The 17,593-nt window shown below is 45.5% G+C and overlaps 1 protein-coding gene across 1 annotated transcript in view; it reads left to right on the forward strand.

Annotated features, from left to right (window-relative positions):
* Dnah8 (dynein axonemal heavy chain 8) overlaps positions 1-17,593 on the forward strand; it is a 227,096-nt gene that overhangs the window by 110,937 nt on the left and 98,566 nt on the right. Inside the window, exons 57-64 of the mRNA XM_052744492.1 lie at positions 1,279-1,401; positions 4,198-4,328; positions 6,604-6,757; positions 9,010-9,174; positions 10,784-11,010; positions 12,807-12,925; positions 14,077-14,180; positions 15,604-15,780. Coding sequence (XP_052600452.1) covers positions 1,279-1,401; positions 4,198-4,328; positions 6,604-6,757; positions 9,010-9,174; positions 10,784-11,010; positions 12,807-12,925; positions 14,077-14,180; positions 15,604-15,780 — 1,200 coding nt within the window. The remainder of the gene's footprint in view (positions 1-1,278; positions 1,402-4,197; positions 4,329-6,603; positions 6,758-9,009; positions 9,175-10,783; positions 11,011-12,806; positions 12,926-14,076; positions 14,181-15,603; positions 15,781-17,593) is intronic.

Consider the following 17,593-nt stretch of genomic DNA (forward strand, 5'->3'; position numbering starts at 1 on the left):
GGTTGGGGGAGGAGCTCATGGAGTTCTGTGTCAGCTAAGGAGCCATTGACTGTTGATGGCTGTTGGAAGAGGGAGGGTCACTTTTCTTCAAGGCCCTGAGAGGCTACCTATGTTCTAGGAGACGGTCCAACACCCATGCACACACAGGCGGCACTAAATATACTCGTGGGTATTAAATTGATATATATATATATAAAATATGGATTGATGGATAGACAGACAGATAAAGAACAAACACCATGTAAGCTATATGGAATTCAAGTTTCAAAGTTCCTAGATAAAGTTTTATTGAAACATAGTCATGTACACTTGTATGTGCTTTGTCTGTGACTGTTTTGCAAGAGCAGAGTGGAGTAATCGCAATAGAAATGGTAAGGATCACGAGACTAAAATATCTATTTTAGCCCTTAGAGAAGTTTGTCCAGCCTAGGTCAGCCGTCCCAAGATGGAAAAGGTCACTTTGAAAATGTTTGGTCCAACATTCTCAGTCCCTTGATAAAATATTGAGGAACTGGCGTGATAAAACTTTAGTGATTTAGACAGAGACATGCCATTTTCCTGCATTAATAGATAGCTCTGGGGCTGGAGAGATGATGGCTCAGCAGTTGAAAACACGTCCTGCTCTTGCAGAGGAGCTGGGTTCAGTCCCCAGCACCCACATGACAGTTTACTGCTCCCTGTAGCTCCAGTTCCAGAGGAGGTGATACCTCTGGCCTCCAAGAGCCTCTGCATACATATGGTTTACAAAACTCCTTCAGGAACACACATACACATAAATTTAAAAAAAGTAAAAAGAGGTAGATTTAATAAAACGAAAACAAGATTGCAAGTGAATTTGGGGGAGGGGAGAAGATCACATATCAACATAATTATAAAGTGTGTGTGGAGCAAAAGACCGATGTGAGCCGGGCGGTGGTGGCGCACGCCTTTAATCCCAGCACTCGGGAGGCAGAGCCAGGCGGATCTCTGTGAGTTCGAGGCCAGCCTGGTCTACAGAATGAGATCCAGGAAAGGCGCAAAGCTACACAGAGAAACCCTGTCTCGAAAAACCAAAAAAAAAAAAAAAAAAAAAAAAAAAAAAAAGACCGATGTGTAAAACACAGTAGGTAAGGCTTTGCTTCACGGCAACAACGTTGTGGACTTGGTCACATAAACAGTGTAAAATTTCTGTGTGTTTTCAAAAAGCTAAACTACTAAATCGCAGACTAAAAACAGAGAAAAAATACTTGCTACATCAAAAAATTTGGGTCTTAAATATTATTTTTTTCCCTCCTATAGGTGCCAAGCTTCGATTTTCTGTGTGAAAAACTGCAGTCTTACCAGAGGCAGTTCAATGAGATCATCAGAGGGACGTCTCTTGACCTGGTGTTTTTTAAAGATGCAATGACTCACCTAATTAAGGTGCTGTTGACTACTTCCTGGTATCTGTGAATGTTGTTCAAACTTAGTTTCTTAGGTAAATGTACCGTGAGAGCATCCATTCTACCAGGTAGCCCTGAGAAGAGTAGCCATGGCTGAGTCAGCTCCCTGTTTCTGAAAACAGTGGATGATTAAGAACTCCTTGAGCCCACTCATATGTGGCAGTTGGATTTTGTGCCCAGGGCTTCTGGCATTCTGATTCCCAGTGCTCCCCATTCTCGGACGAAGCTTGAACAGCTTGGGAAGAAATGCCCCTCCTTGGAATTATGCTTAATTATTGTGTGTGCAAGCGTGTGTGCCCATGCCCACAGGGAGGCCAGAGGAAGGTGTCGGGGCCCCTGCTCTGTCACGCTCCACTTTATTTCCTTGACACAGGATCTCTCACTGAACCTGGATCTCTGGCAGCCAACTGTCTCTGGTGATCCTCCTGTCTCTACCTCATAGTGCCTGGCCTGTGTGATCATTCCTAGCTTTTTACATGGGTTCTGGGATTTGAAGTCAAGTCCCCATGATTGCACAGCAAGGACTCTTTTATTTATTTTGAGACAGGGTTTCTCTGTGCAGCCCTGACTGTCTTGGAACTCGCTCTGTAGACCAGACTGGCTTCAAACCCAGACTGATGGGTAAAGACAGGTGCACAGGACTGATGGGGAAGGGAAAGACAGGTGCACAGGACTGATGGGGAAGGGAAAGACAGGTGCACAAGACTGATGGGGAAGGGAAAGACAGGTGCACAGGACTGACAGGGGAAGACAGGTGCACAGGACTGACAGGGAAAGACAGGTGCACAGGACTGATGGGGAAGGGAATGACAGGTGCACAGGACTGATGGGGAAGGGAAAGACAGGTACACAGGACTGACAGGGGAAGACAGGTGCACAGGACTGACAGGGAAAGACAGGTGCACAGGACTGATGGGGAAGGGAATGACAGGTGCACAGGACTGATGGGGAAGGGAAAGACAGGTGCACAGGACTGATGGGGAAGGGAAAGACAGGTGCACAGGACTGACAGGGGAAGACAGGTGCAGGACTGATGGGGAAAGGAGCTATTTAGAGGTAGCTTGGTGTGATCGGTTGATGGAAAGCTGCCAAACAGGTTCTTCCCTTACATAATTGGATGATGGCAAAGGAATTCTTCCCAGCAGTGATGACATCATGTAGGGATACAGCCTCAAAGTGGGTGGAATTCTTAATGTCTCAGGATTTCCACACAATGCATTCAACACATTAGTTACTAAACTCCCACCATGACAATGATATGGGGGCCTTGAGAGCCTCATCTAGGTGCAAAAACAACCATAAGTGATGAATATATTTCAAAATGTAATGTAATCCATGCATAACCAAAGTGTCATTACTGATTTGCCATCTAGATATATCATATGTTTTAAAAAAAATTAGTTACTTTTAGGAGTTGGAGAGATGGCTCAGTGGTTGAGATCACTGGCAGCTCTTCCAGAGGAGCTGGGTCCAGTTCCCAGCACCCACACAGTATCTCACAACCATCAGTAACTCCAGTTTCAGGGGCTCTATGTCGACCTCTTCTGGTCTCCTTGGGCACTGCATACATGTGGTATAGAGACAAACAGGCAGACAAAACATGTACAAATATAAAATAAAATAAATAAAATCTTCTAAAACAGATACATTTATGGATAATAATGGATTCAGTGATCCATCGACGTTCTTCCTCATTGATGACATTAAAATAAAAGACTAAAAGATGGCTTTTTTTCCCTTCAGTGTCTGCATGACCTCTGTAAGCCCCGAGCCTCCATTTGCCTGTTATCCTTACTGCAGAAACCAGTCACAGAAAGGTCACACCAGGTGGAGGGCTAGCTCCCACAGGCTTTTCCCAAAAGTGTCTCCTTTACTCTTGCTAATCCAAGAATTTTGATACTTTGTGAAAAGAGATGGTAAAGCCAGTGTACCTTGTAGCTAGGTGTCTGTATGATTCATTGTAACAGGCGACATGGACAATACACAATCAGCTTTAGCCCTTCCTTACACTTTGTGTATCCTCATCAGCCACGAAGTCTCAAGGAAATTAAATAAGGGTTGGAGAGATAGCCCAGAGGCTAAGAGCACTTGCTGTTCTTCCAGAGGACTGGGGTTTGGTTCCTATGACCCACATTGGGTAGCTCACAACTGCCTTGAACTCCAGCTCCAGCAGATCCGATATCCTCTTTGGCCTCCTTGGGTACCTGTACAACATGTGCACTGCCCCCACACAAATAAAAATAAATCTTAAAAAAATAGGTAATGACATGTGCACATAAACACACAGAAAGAAGTTATGAAACAGAAGAGAGTAAAATCAACCTGTTCTTTTTCATGACTCAAATATAGGTGGGCAGAGGACACTGAAGGGGCTGGAGACAGCTCAGTAGCTGAAAACACCCGCTGCTTTTGCAGAGGACCTGATTTTAGCTTCAAGCATCCATGTTGGTGGCTCATAACCATCTGTAACTCCAGCTCCAGAGGATCCAGCACCTTCTTCTGACCTCTGGGGGTACCCCCTCCACACACACACACACACACACACACACACACACACACAAAAAAAAAAAAAAAAAAAAGAAATTGAGTTAAATAAAACAACACAACATGTTAAAACAACAACAACAACAACAACAACAAAATCCAGGACACAGCTTTGTTAGGAAAGAGTCTAAGGTAGTCTAGAAACACGTGGTCGGACTTTGGCCCCGTGAGTGCAAGAAAATGTAGACATTTGCACCCATTTTTCTCATGAACACTCTTCTTTCAAAACTAGATCTCTCGGATCATCCGAACATCCTGTGGTAATGCATTGCTGGTGGGTGTCGGCGGCTCAGGGAAACAAAGTCTTTCGAGACTGGCCTCTTTTATTGCTGGGTACCAAATATTTCAGATCACATTAACCAGGTAAGATGGGCTAAAACTCAATGACGTGTCATCCTGTAGTTCAATGTTTGTGTTTAAAAACATAGCGCTCAGGTGTATTGATTTACCTCGATTTCTTTTTCTTGAATTTTTATTATTTATTTTGTGTGCATGTGTGTCTGTGTGTGGGCATGCCAAAGTGTTCTCTCACCATGTGGGTCTTGAGGGGTTGAATTGAAGTCATCAGGCTTGATAGCAGGTACCCTTACCACTGAGCCATCTGTCTGGCCCCCTCTTTCTAAGTAGAATTTCATAGATAAGGGGATACACACAGATTGTGGATGAAGTACACCACCATCCAAAGACCTGCCTAACAACGGCACCAGTCAACATGCCAGCATGGATGGGGGACGTTTCATAAGACCCTATCCGTAGATGAGGACCTATAGGCAATCAATGGCTGCTGGGAGAGAGAGAATCCGTTTTCACCAGGGATGGACCTCCTGATAGGTTATAGTGGTCAGCCTGAAACATGTATGTAAGAGTAACACTAAATGGCAGGTCGTGTGTGTGTGTGTGTGTGTGTGTGTGTGTGTGTGTGTGTGTGTGTGTAGGGGGGGAGAGGGAGGGAGGGAGGGAGAGAGAGAGAGAAAGAGAGAGAGAGAGAATAATGGTTGTAGCAAAAGAGATAAAACTTGAAAGAGCATGAGGAGAGGACATGGGAGGAGATGGGGAGAGAGAGGTGGACACAATGTGAATACAGTGACTCATGTATGAAATTGTCAGTAAGTAAAGAGCACAAACTGTGTTAAATAGAAATTAGTAAAAATGTGTTAATAGAAATCAGTTGAAACTTTAAAAACTTAAAAATTGGAAGGTTTAACATCTTAAAAGATATACTGCTGATTTCTCTTGAGATAATTGGAAAAGCTGCCATCACGGAGTCTACCTTCCAGTGGCTGGCTGTGCCATGGCTCTCTCTTTAAGTGGGATCGTGGCATCTACCTTCCAGTGGCTGGCTGAGCCGTGGCTCTCTCTTTAAGTGGGGTCGTGGAGTCTACCTTCCAGTGGCTGGCTGAGCCGTGGCTCTCTCTTTAAGTGGGATCGTGGAGTCTACCTTCCAGTGGCTGGCTGATCCGTGGCTCTCTCCATAAGTGGGATCACGAGTCTACCTTCCAGTGGCTGGCTGAGCCGTGGCTCTCTCCTTAAGTAGGATCGTGGAGTCTACCTTCCAGTGGCTGGCTGCGCCGTGGCTCTCTCCTTAAGTGGGCTGTGCACTCTTTCCATCTGGTAGAGACTCCAGCCCCAGCACATCTTCCCTTGTTGGCACTGAGCCAGAATCCTGGATATATCTGAATCTGTGATCCCAGTAGGTGGCCTTGTCACGTGCACTGTGATACCCTCTTCACATGACATTTCTTCACTGTCCTTGTCATCAGTTTACCCTTTAGATACAACACTTCAGGAAGGCCTGCTGTATTATTATATATTGAAACCACTGCCTGTGGCACTTATATCTACCAGGAAACGGGGGGGGGGGGGGGGGGAGGATAGGAAAAAGCCCAGGATCTTCCATATTCATAATCAGTAACCTCCTCATTACAGTATTTCAATTACTTAGGCCAAATTGCATAATGTATCTGTAGGCGTTCTCTGTATCTAGCCACTTAGTGAGCTGTGCACATGGCTGCGATATCTAATTTGCCACTAATTTTATTCCTAATTTATTGCCACTTCCCCACCCCCCAAACCAAACTCATCCAGACTTCAGATTAGTTTTGGATCTAAGATGTATATTCACTTGGACAATATCTGTTGATTAGGATGGTTGGATAGGGTTCATATTCATTTTCCTTTCCCGTTCTGATTTCTGGGTCACTTCTGTTAAATTCTCCACTTCTCTGTTCTTGAGATGTAGAGAACATGCTTGTTTTGAACGGCAACCCTTAGTTCTTTATCTCGGCTCCCCGCGTTTTCTGGCAGACACCATTACTCAGCATGTGTTGGAGTCAGTGCAGATATTTGCTCTAATTATCATGGTTTATTACTGTCTCTTGAGATAAACCATGACTATATATGTTAACATGTTACTTTTAAGTTTATGTGTATGTGTGTGCCTACTCATCTGTATGCTCAAGGCATGTGTGCGGTGCCCACAGAGGCCTGGAACTGGAGTTACAGGCACGTTTGAGCTACCCAGTGTGGGAGCTGGGAACTAAACGGGTCCTCAGCTGGAGCAGCGAGCACTCATAACGGCGGAGCCATGTCTCCAGCTTCATTAAAACCTTTGAAAAGTCATCTACTGCCTCTCTTCTAGGTCTTACAATGTGACCAATCTAATAGAAGACTTGAAGAATTTGTACAAAGTCGCTGGAGCTGAAGGCAAAGGCATCACCTTCATCTTTACGGACAATGAGATAAAAGATGAGGCGTTCCTGGAATACCTTAATAACTTGCTGTCCTCGGGGGAGGTGGGTCTCGGAGAGGGGCAGCTCACAGTGAGAGAGTATGTAGTGTACGTGTGTGTGTGTGTGCACGCGTTCGAGTGCGTGTTTGTGTGCATGTGCGTGTGTGTGTGCGCGTGTGTGTGCGCGCGCACGCATTCGAGTGCGTGTTTGTGTGCATGTGCGTGTGTGTGTGTGTGTGTGTGTGTGTGTGTGTGTGTGTGTATGCACATGTGTGAATTTGCATGTGGAAATTCCAAGACATCCCTGGCTGTCATTCCTCAGTCACTATCCACCTTTCATTCATTCGTTTGTTTCAGGCAAGAGATTTCTGGTGTGCCTGGGACTCTGGCTGGCCAGTGAGCCCCGGGGTCTGTCTGTCTCCATCTCCCCAGGGCTTGCATGGCAGACATGTGCCACTACGCATGGCTTTTCACATAGGTACTGGGCTCAGACTCAGGGCCCCAGGACTTGGATTATGTCACACCTGGCTTTTGTTAGTTTTTAAAATGTGGGTTCCTGGAGACTGAATTTAAGTCTGCATGCTTGCAAGGTAAGCGCTTTCCCACCTGAACCGTCTCCCCAGCCCTTAAATCCAAATTCCATTTGTGTAGGAAGAACAGGAACTTTACAAATGCGAGACTGTTTTGCATACATTCTTGACTTGAGAAATGAGATTTAGGCACACACGATGTTGTGGGTTATTTCATTTTATTCTTGTATTTGTGTGAAATGCATGCTGCCTACCTCCATATTTTTTTGTATGTTTTATTGCCTCTTAAATACAGTTCCTGGCCTATCTTTTATCTTCAGCTTGGTCCTATGCCTCATTTTATTGTTCCACCTATGTACCAGTTGGGAGTGGAGAATGGCTGAATGAATTCTGTTTGCTGGAAGTGGGTGGGGTGGGTTCTTGCATTACTGTTTCCCATGGCCACCCACCTTTAGTACTTCGTTAGAAGGTCGCCAGCACTCAGCACATAGTTGTACTAATGGCTGAGATTTATAGGACGTATACCCAACTGGGTCGTAAGTAGGAGCCATCCTGTACTGTGGAGACGGTTTGGTCAGGAAAATGCTTGCTTGAGGTTGATTCCCCAGAACCCATGCATGGTGGTGAGTTCTTGGAATCCCCCTGCTGGGGAGATGAAGATGGGGGACATCCCTGGGGCTCCCTGGCCAGCCAGCATAGCCTAGCCTACTTTGTGAGTTCTAAATCAGTGAGAGACCATGTCTCAAAAATCAAGGTGGACGGTGTCTGAAGAATGAACTGAGATTGTCCTCTGGCCTCCACATGCGTGGGCATGCACACCAGCACATATATTGGGCACCCACACACACATGTGAACACCCCCCCACACATGTAAACACACACACACACTCCATGTGTAGCCTTGAGGAACCAATGTCCAGGTGTCCTATGCTTGCCTGAGGGGCCATATAAAACATGCTGCCCCTTTAGGAAGAGGTGTTGGTATGTGTACCCCATGCTGTTTACACGATGTTTCCACTCAGGAAAGCCTGTGTGGGGATTCCGAGTCGGAAGATCTTGTTAGAGCCATCCACACCTGTCTGGACTCCCAGGAGAAAAGCAGGCCTTTACCATATATTGGCGGTGCTTGCATGAATAGTTTAAACTCAGGGGAAACACCTTATCAATTAGTAATGGAAGAGATATCCCCAAAGCCACGTTCCCAGACACCAGCCAATTGGGAAGCCCTCTAAGCACTCCCTTCTCAGGCTCAGGCCTGCCACTGTTGACTCCGGCCAGAACATTGGTGATTGCTGATGCTCAATGGGGCTAAGTACAATGTCTTGAGAGCAGAGTTGAAAAGACCTGCCAATCACTAGATACTTGATTGGAAGGGTGGAGGGGGGACCGTTCTTAGGGTGACAGCTTCTTAAGGGGGGGAGCACTGTGAACTGCTCTTGATTACTGTGCTCAATAAAAGAGTCGTGCTCTTGATGATGTCTGGCAAACTTGGCATGTGGCCGAGGAGCAGCAGAAAGGGAGAGGTGGTGGTGGTGGTGGTGGCGGTGGTGGTGGTGGTGGTGGTGGTGGTGTGTGTGTGTGTGTGTGTGTGTGTGTGTCAGAGAGAGAGAGAGAGAGAGAGAGAGAGAGAGAGAGAGAGAGACAGACAGACAGAGAGACAGAGAGACGGAGAGAGGGAGGGAGGGAGGGAGGGAGGGAGGGTGACTAACCAAACTTACAGCAGTGGGAAATTATTAATTACTTAAAATACACATCACTTTCTCACTTTCTTGTATGCTCCTCAAAGATCTCCAATTTGTTTGCCCGAGACGAGATGGATGAAATCACCCAGGGCCTGGTGTCGGTGATGAAGAGGGAGCTGCCTCGTCACCCTCCCACCTTTGACAACCTGTATGAGTACTTCATCAGCAGATCCAGGAGGAATTTACATGTCGTCCTCTGCTTTTCCCCGGTGAGTCTCCATTCTTCATGTAGACGGAATCAGGCAGGCGACCTTCTCTGATGAGCTGCTTGATCAGAAACTAGCCTTCCTGTCATGAAACTAAAATGAATTCTTTCCTAGCACCACACGCTCCCTGGACCCAAAGCTCATCACCAGTGCCGCCATTTAAGAGTATAGGAGTTATTTGAGGCTACTGTATAGCTTACCAGTTCACAGATTAACAAGAGACATAGATTATTTGAATTGTGAAGAATTTAGTGATACAGTCCTGCCCATCTGTATCTCCAATATGAACATAACATCTAGAATATTCTCGATGGATTTTTCACCTTTGAGTATCTCTAGAACACCATGCTTGCCAATCTAGCAGCTATTTGCCCCACGTGGTTACTTGAATTTTAATTAGTTAAAATTATGTAAAAATAAAGACCCAGTTCCTGGGGCCCGGCAGCCCCATTTCCAGTGTTCACTGGCCACGTGGAGCCAGTGGCTACCATACTGGGAAACACTGCTGGAAAGCATACATGTAGGACGTTTTTATCCTCATGGGATGTTTTCATGTATGGCTCTGCTCTGCTTCAGAGGGTCTCATTCCTCTGTAGGGTGGAGACAGCCTGATGTCTGAACTCTTCTCTATACAATTGAGTTTTCTCTCTCTGGGCTTTTTCTCTGCTCCCGCCTTGTAAAATGAGCCCAGTTCCTTCCTCTCCTTCTCAGACACTTGGAGGAGGTCTCTGTCTCTGTCTAACTGCATCCCCAGAGGGGCCACCTCTTCCTTAAGCTGCCTGTGTTACTGGACCTGTTAGGGTCAGAGCCTATGGCCTGGACAGCTCAAGAGGCCAGCCTTGGCCACTGGTACTCAATGAGTCCATTCAAGAGACAAATTAATAGTGAAAAACAGAAAAGGAAAATTGGTTCAGTGTGGTCAACATTGGCAGGAAGAACAAAGGGGCCCAGGGACATGCCCCTTCACTGCCCATCCATCTTCTGGGTCCTGTCCTGAGGTTTGAATTTAGATAGAAGGCAAGAGCTGGGGTAGCTAAGCGGTTCTGTCGAGGTGTGGTCCTGCCAACTGTCATTATCTGGGCTCCAGTCTCTCTCTCTCTCTCTCTCTCTCTCTCTCTCTCTCTCTCTCTCTCTCTCTCTCTCCCTTCCTGGAGACAAGCTCCCCCTCTAACTGACTCTGGGCTTCAGCCTTTTCTTTCACAGAGCATGACATCCTAGGGGTGTTCTAATTTCTCGGAGTCCATTGTTTGAATAGACAGCCAAAGGGAGGGTTTAGAAGATCTTCTTTCCACTCAGGGCTGTCACATTTGTGCTCTCTCCAGGGTCCAGCCCCCCTCTCCCCCCACCCCATTGTCAGTTTATCATGTTCCTCTTAGAAGGTAGTTCCTAGACTTGAACCCAGTATGGCAGCCATTTTCCCAGGACAGGGAAGAGATGAATACCGCACCTTCCTTCAGCTAAACACTGACTTGGTATTCTGCTGCAGCCCAAGCCGGTGGTTTTTAACCTTCAGCATCACACTGCTGGCCCAGGGTGTGAACATGTCCCTCTCTCCAGCGGGCCTTCAGGCTCCCTCTGTATTTCTCATGTCTTCTGACCTTGCTCTCCACAGGTTGGTGAGAAGTTCCGGGCCCGCTCCCTGAAGTTCCCGGGCTTGATTTCCGGCTGCACCATGGACTGGTTCAGCCGCTGGCCCAAGGAGGCTCTGATCGCCGTAGCCTCCTACTTCCTTTTGGATTATAACATTGTCTGCTCCACTGAGATCAAGAGGCAGGTTGTGGAAACCATGGGACTCTTTCACGACATGGTTTCCGAGAGCTGTGAGAATTATTTCCAAAGGTATGTGAGATTAACTGGAACCACAGAGTTCTCTCCAAAGAGGAATTAAATGTAACAACCAGTAAATGACTCTGCATAGCCTGAATTTTTTTTTTTTTTTTTGCACAGGTCTAGCCACACAGCATTTTTTTTTTGCATTGATTTCCTGGTGATTAAATAATAAAAAGATGCCAGATAAATGAGATTTAAAAATTAACTAGGGGCCATACTTTTAAATACCTCTTTACCCTCCAGGACTCCAAGTAGCAGATGCTTAATGAATCACAGTTTCATTTGCTTAATTTTGTTTTGTAAATGACCTAAATAATTCCTTATAAATGGTTCAAATGAGCTGCTTATCCCAATGCATTATTTATTCTGATTAAAGAAGGACACTGTTTTTAAGTTTCTTTATTGCCTTATGTTGAGGGAACATTTTAGGTTTGGCATTTGCATAGCCGAGTCTTAGCAAAGCTTTTCTGGCAATTAATTATGAAACAGGACTTTAATTGGGTGCAGAAGAACCACCCAGTAAGAACAGCCATGGTTTGCTCCTTCTGAGCAAGCTGCCCACAAAACCGTAGGGTCTCCTTGCCCCACAATGCATGGGAGCCGATGGGTAAGGACGCCAGGGAGGATGAAAGGAGGGTCTCCAAGGGCCTGCAGAGTATTGAGCTCCCTGCTTTGGGTGAGTGGGTGGGCTTTGCGAGGCGCAGAACCCGCTTGAAAAGCTTTGCCTGTTTTTCCGTGCAGAGTCTGGGTGGTCCTGGGACCTCTGAGGGATGTCCGTGCCTTGAAGGGTTTGCTTATGCCGACCCCTTCTTTTTGCTAGGACCATGCCCAGACCATCCCTCTTAACTGATTCTAGGTGTTTCTCAGCCTCTCTGGAGTTAGTGGGCACGAATCCTCACAGTTAGGCCGACGTTATTGCTTCCTTTTCTATCATCCGGCAACATCAATTTCTTTTTATTTTTCACACGACCACAAAATGTATTTCTTAAGTTTTGGAAATTGTGCTATGGCCTTCAAACTTTTCCCATTTTCTTACGTTGAGGAATGGTTTCTACAAAATGATTTTACAAAGTGAATGTTTTCACAAAATGCTCTAGCAATAGTTACATACCTGTCCGTTCTTAGCAAACAGATAAAAGACAAAAACAAAACAATCAAAAGAAACTTTGAAAATGTTAAAAACCCTCAGAACTCCAAAGGCGATCCTTTAAGGGAAAACTGTAAGACTGTAGAGTCTAGACTCGGAGTCTAGACTGGGACCTGAGTTTCTCTGATGTCAATCACCCCTTTTGTTTATTTCTGTGGTTATTATAATGACTGAAGCATAAAGCTCACAGCGAGCTGAACCCTGAGTCCAGTGTGGCTGTTTGGACTTCAAGAACAATTCAGTTAGACAGGGGAGAGACTGGTCTTGTAATGAGCAGCCAACAACAGCTAAGTGAAAAGGAGTTACAGCACACACCGGCATCATCCCCACACTCCCCCAATCTGTCCAGAAACTTCCTGTTGACAGAGCATGCTCCTGAATGCTAATTTATTTAATCTTCACAAGCCCTCATGGGGTTATGCAGCCTCCTTCTCTCAGCTTCCCATGTGCTGAAACACCAGGCCAGAGTAGGGCAGGAAGGAGTCAGGTCAAGGACCCGGTGAGGGCAAAGCCACAGACAGATGTGTCTGGTGTTTTCCCATGGCCCTATGGGATGCCAGGTACTGCCCATAGCTGTCAGAGTGGGTGTCACATCTGGGGCACTTCACAGAGAGACAGGAGAGTGACTGAGGGGGCTATTTTTATATTCCATTTTCAGATACCGCCGAAGAGCCCATGTGACTCCCAAATCATACCTCTCATTTATAAATGGTTATAAAAACATCTACACTGAAAAGGTGAAATATATCAATCAACAAGCGGAGCGGATGAATATCGGTAAGAGGAATGGCCAGTTTTGTCTTTTTTAGGGTTGGTTTGATGGCGATCCCAGCCTTCTATTGAATGGATATCACTGTGTTTGAAAATCAAACACTTTTTGTTTTCTTAGATTTTAAAAATTATGTTTATGTGTATGTGACTGTGTGTATGTGACTGTGTGTGTGTATGTGGCTGTGTGTGTGTGTGAGTATGTGACTGTGTGTGTATGTGGCTGCGTGTGTGTACATGACTGTGTCTGTATTTGACTGTGAGTGCAGGTACGTATGGAGAGGGAATTGAATCCCTTGGAGCTGGAGTTACAGGAATTTGTTTTTTGTTTTTTTTTGTTTTCCCAGACAGGGTTTCTCTGTGTAGCTTTGCGCCTTTCCTGGAACTCGCTTTGTAGACCAGGCTGGCCTTGAGCTCACAGAGATCTGCCTGCCTCTGCCTCCCGAGTGCTGGGGAATTTGTGAGCTGCTCTACATGGGTGCTGGGAATGAACCTAGGTTCTTTGCAAGAACTGTACTGACTCTTAACCTATGAGCCATCTTTCCAGCCCTAAGTACTATTTTTTTTATAGTTGTTTTGGTATTTTGAGACAGTGTCTCCTGTAGTCTACACTGGCCTCCAACTCGATGTATAGTCCAGGATGACCTTGAGCTCCTGAGTGTTTGTTCAATGCAAATATTAATTTGATTATTAAAAGTAGGTCATGTTAGCAAAGGCCTATGACCTGGTTAAAACAAAACAAAACAAAACAAAACTAGGTAGCTGTGAACAGAGGTCTTTTCTTCCTCTAGAACCATGGCTAACGGCTCTTTCAGCCCTGGGTTCACTGTGTTAGGTGTGGGTCACAGTCCCTGAGTGCTGCTTGATGACCAGAAAAAGCGTAACTGGAACAAGACGAACCCGGGGCTGGGGAGATGGCTTGGCGGGTAACGTGCTTGCTGCCCCAGCATGAGGACCTGAGTTCGAATCTTACAGCACTGGGCGTGTAAGAAAAGTGATCAGCCTTGTTCTAAAGACAGGCGTGTTTCTGTCCGTGATGTTGTGTTTGGTATGTATGTCAGACACTGTGCCTGGCTTATATATAGTCAGTAGTGAATGCATCCCTGATGTGAGGCTGTGCCATAACCAGCGAGGGCCTGTCCATGTCTGTGTCTGTAAAGGTCTGGACAAGCTGATGGAGGCCAGCGAATCTGTCGCGAAACTCTCACAGGATCTCGCCGTGAAGGAGAAGGAACTGGCCGTGGCTTCTGTGAAAGCAGATGAAGTAAGTTTGTATGTACTTCCAACCAGGAATATCTCCCCATATTTATTTATTTTTTGGTTTTTTTTTTTTTTTTTTTTTTGGTTTTTCGAGACAGGGTTTCTCTGTGTAGCTTTGTGCCTTTCCTGGATCTCACTCTGTAGACCAGGCTGGCCTCGAACTCACAGAGATCCGCCTGCCTCTACCTCCCGAGTGCTGGGATTAAAGGCGTGCGCCACCACCGCCCGGCTAATCTCCCCATATTTAAAAAGCACTTTTACACTGTATATAATTCTCACAGAACTGATTAAAATAACTTATAAAAATCTTTATTTGAAAACTTTATTAAAATAAACAGGACATAAACCTACAGACGAGGCATGGTAAGACAGCCGTCCAGGGACATCCTCTGCCTGGCCTAGAATCTTCTTTTCTCTCTCTCTCTACCTAAGCTCTTGCTCTCACTTACCTGTCTGTGGACTTCCTCCTTAACTGTGAGTTAGAGTAAATCTCATCTTTAAGGTCCTTTCATATTTTAATTTTCTAGAGGAGCCAAGCAAGGCTCATCAAAAAAAAAAGAAATAAATAAATTTTTTTTAACTGAGTAAGGAAAAGGCTAAGGCGAGGGAGGGTTTATGGAATAAAAAAAGAACAACCCAAAGGCCCCCTCCCATGGTGATAGGACATGGTGCTAGGCTCATTTGTGGCTAACCACCTCTTTCAGACTGCTCTCACAATCTGAGAGTCGCTTAGAAAGTGGCGACCTGAGCCTGGACCCCCAGGCCAGTTGCTGAATTGGATGGGACTCTAGGGAAGCATTGTTAAGCACTCACCAAACGTTAGCTACTTTTAGTAGTATTGTTATAGGAGACTCAACATGGCTTCCTACTTTACTCCATTGTACTTGAATTGTTTTAATTATCTAGAAGGTCATAGACTGGAAACACCATTTTTATGAAATCTTACATTTGTTTATATATACTCTTAAGATCAAGGATAGCTCAGAAAATGAAGTATCGCAAGGTACCACTCAGAAGAACTATTTTTAAAGATTTGATTTTTAATCATGTGTATATACGTGTGTGTGTGTGTGTGTGTGTGTGTGTGTGTGTGTGTGTGTGTGTGTGTTCACATGCATGCAATACCCATGGGAGCCAGAAGAGGGTGTCTGATCTCCTGGAGCTAGAGTTACAGATGATTGTGAGCCACCAGATGTGGCTGTGTTGGAACTGAATTCAGGTCCTCTGTAATAGCCGTCAGTGCTCCTAACTGCTGAGCCATCTCTCCAAACCCCTCTAAGTACCTTTCAGTACACATTAAAATACAGGTGACTTAGATGGAGAGCTTTGCTCTTATTTTTCTTGTTTTACACTCTGCTAACTAAGTATCTCACAGACACACAGCCGTACATTTTACTTGAAAGGGTTTGGTGGACTCTCTTTACCAGGTGCTGGCAGAAGTCACCGTGAGTGCCCAGGCTTCAGCCAAAGTGAAGAATGAAGTCCAGGAGGTAAAGGACAAAGCCCAGAAGATTGTGGATGAGATCGACAGTGAAAAGGTGAAGGCGGAGTCCAAGCTGGAGGCAGCCAAACCTGCCCTGGAAGAAGCAGAGGCCGCCCTGAACGTGAGCACCACCCCCTTCTCCCTCCCGGGGCAAATCTTACAGGATGCTGGGCTTCGCTATGTGAAATTAACCCTGGAGCTCTGTAATCAGGCAGCAGAGTGGAGGAGTTCTTAGCTCTGTTAATAACCTCACCTGGAGACATGTGTCTCCGATGGCTCTGTTTCCTCGGCGGCAGGCTTTAGTGTGTGCTGTTGCTCCCCTTCCTGAGCCAGCCTTCTCTGGGAACCGGGAAACAGAGCCGGCGAACAGTGGCTTAACCCTGGGGATGGCCAATCTTTTGACATTGAGACATGACACTGTCATCTACAGATTTGTTGGGCTGCACTCAGAGCTGTGCTAGGACACATGGGGCTGGGGACCCTCAAGGTGAACATGTCTCCTAAGAGCGTGGATGGATTCAGATTACAGAGACAGCCTTGTCCTAGACACTCCCCTCTTTAAGACCCTCTGGTGGCTCTCACTTCTCTAAGGATACAGTTACAAGATGGCCTCCAGCCATCCTCCTGCCTCAGCCTACCAAGCAACTTAAACTGTATGTGTGTACCACAGTGCATACAACAGGGGCATGGCTCTGGAGGCAGGAGGTTGGCCTTTCCTTCTCATGACCACCAAGTTTATTCACATAATCTGGAGTCAGTGTACTTAGTTTTATAGGCCTCCACAGGCATGATAATCCTTCATAGATTCTTGAAGTTTCATGTAGGTATTAGAAATAATACAACATTGATAGTGTTCAGTCTGTCTTGTAGTCGGGACCTTTCCTGTCCCAACCTCCTGGTCCCAAGTAACCGACTCAGAGGCTCAATATGAATTATAAATGTTCAGCCAATAGCTCAGGCTTATTACTAACTAGCTCTTACAACTTAACCCATTTCTATTAATCCATGTACTACCCCGAGGCTCATGGTCTTTACCTCTATCCCATTTTGTGTGTCTGGCTCATTCTCTGTCTGTCTGGTAACTCCTCTCACTCTGCCCTTCTTCATCCCATCATTCTCAGCTTGGCTTTCCCACCTAACTTTATCCTGTTCAGCTATTGGCCAGTCAGTTTGTTTATTAAACCAATCATAGTGACAAGTCTTCAATCACAGTGTACAAAAGGATTTTCCACAGCACTGTCTGTCTATTATTTCTCTAGTATCTGTTTATTATTTATACCTATTTATTCTATCTATCTGTCTATCTATCTATCTATCTATCTATCTATCTATCTATCTATCTATCTACAATCTACTAGTCTACCTGCTTCTGTTGTCACTAACAACCTGACTTCTATGTTTTGAACTTTGCCCTCGCTATTTTGTCCCGACATACAGTATGACCCACCCACACAGAAGCACCTGTAGGGTTCTAGAAGAATTGTGACCTCTTACCTTTGGATGTACCTAAATGTCTTCTACCGTCTGCCAGGACTGCTTTTCCTAACCTTCATTGCCCAGTCACAACCATCCTTTGAAACTGGGTCCAATTCACTCCTCCAGAGGTTTCCAGTTCTTCTGGGTTCTTCTTTGTTTTGCGATCGCTCTATGCTTCTGTCATGACAGATCCTCCTTTAAAGGAGTTGTGTTTTCTCTGCCTTCTTTGGTAGATTGTGAAGGCAAGGCTGTTTGTGTTTGCCCGCTTTGCTTTCTGTAGGAGAATGCCTGTAGCTGTTAAACGGATGAATAAATACATAGTAATCCTTTAGTTCCATGTCTAGGTCACACCCTCCACACCCTTTATGGGCCATGTAATGAAATGTAATGTAATATGAAAGAGCAGCCACGGAACTGGATGAATCTGAAGATGTTTTATTGATCTTGCTCTCCTTGTC

This window comes from Peromyscus californicus, unplaced genomic scaffold (genome assembly GCF_007827085.1).
Source record: "Peromyscus californicus insignis strain IS unplaced genomic scaffold, ASM782708v3 Scaffold_19__1_contigs__length_69161282, whole genome shotgun sequence".
Classification (NCBI taxonomy): domain Eukaryota; kingdom Metazoa; phylum Chordata; class Mammalia; order Rodentia; family Cricetidae; genus Peromyscus; species Peromyscus californicus.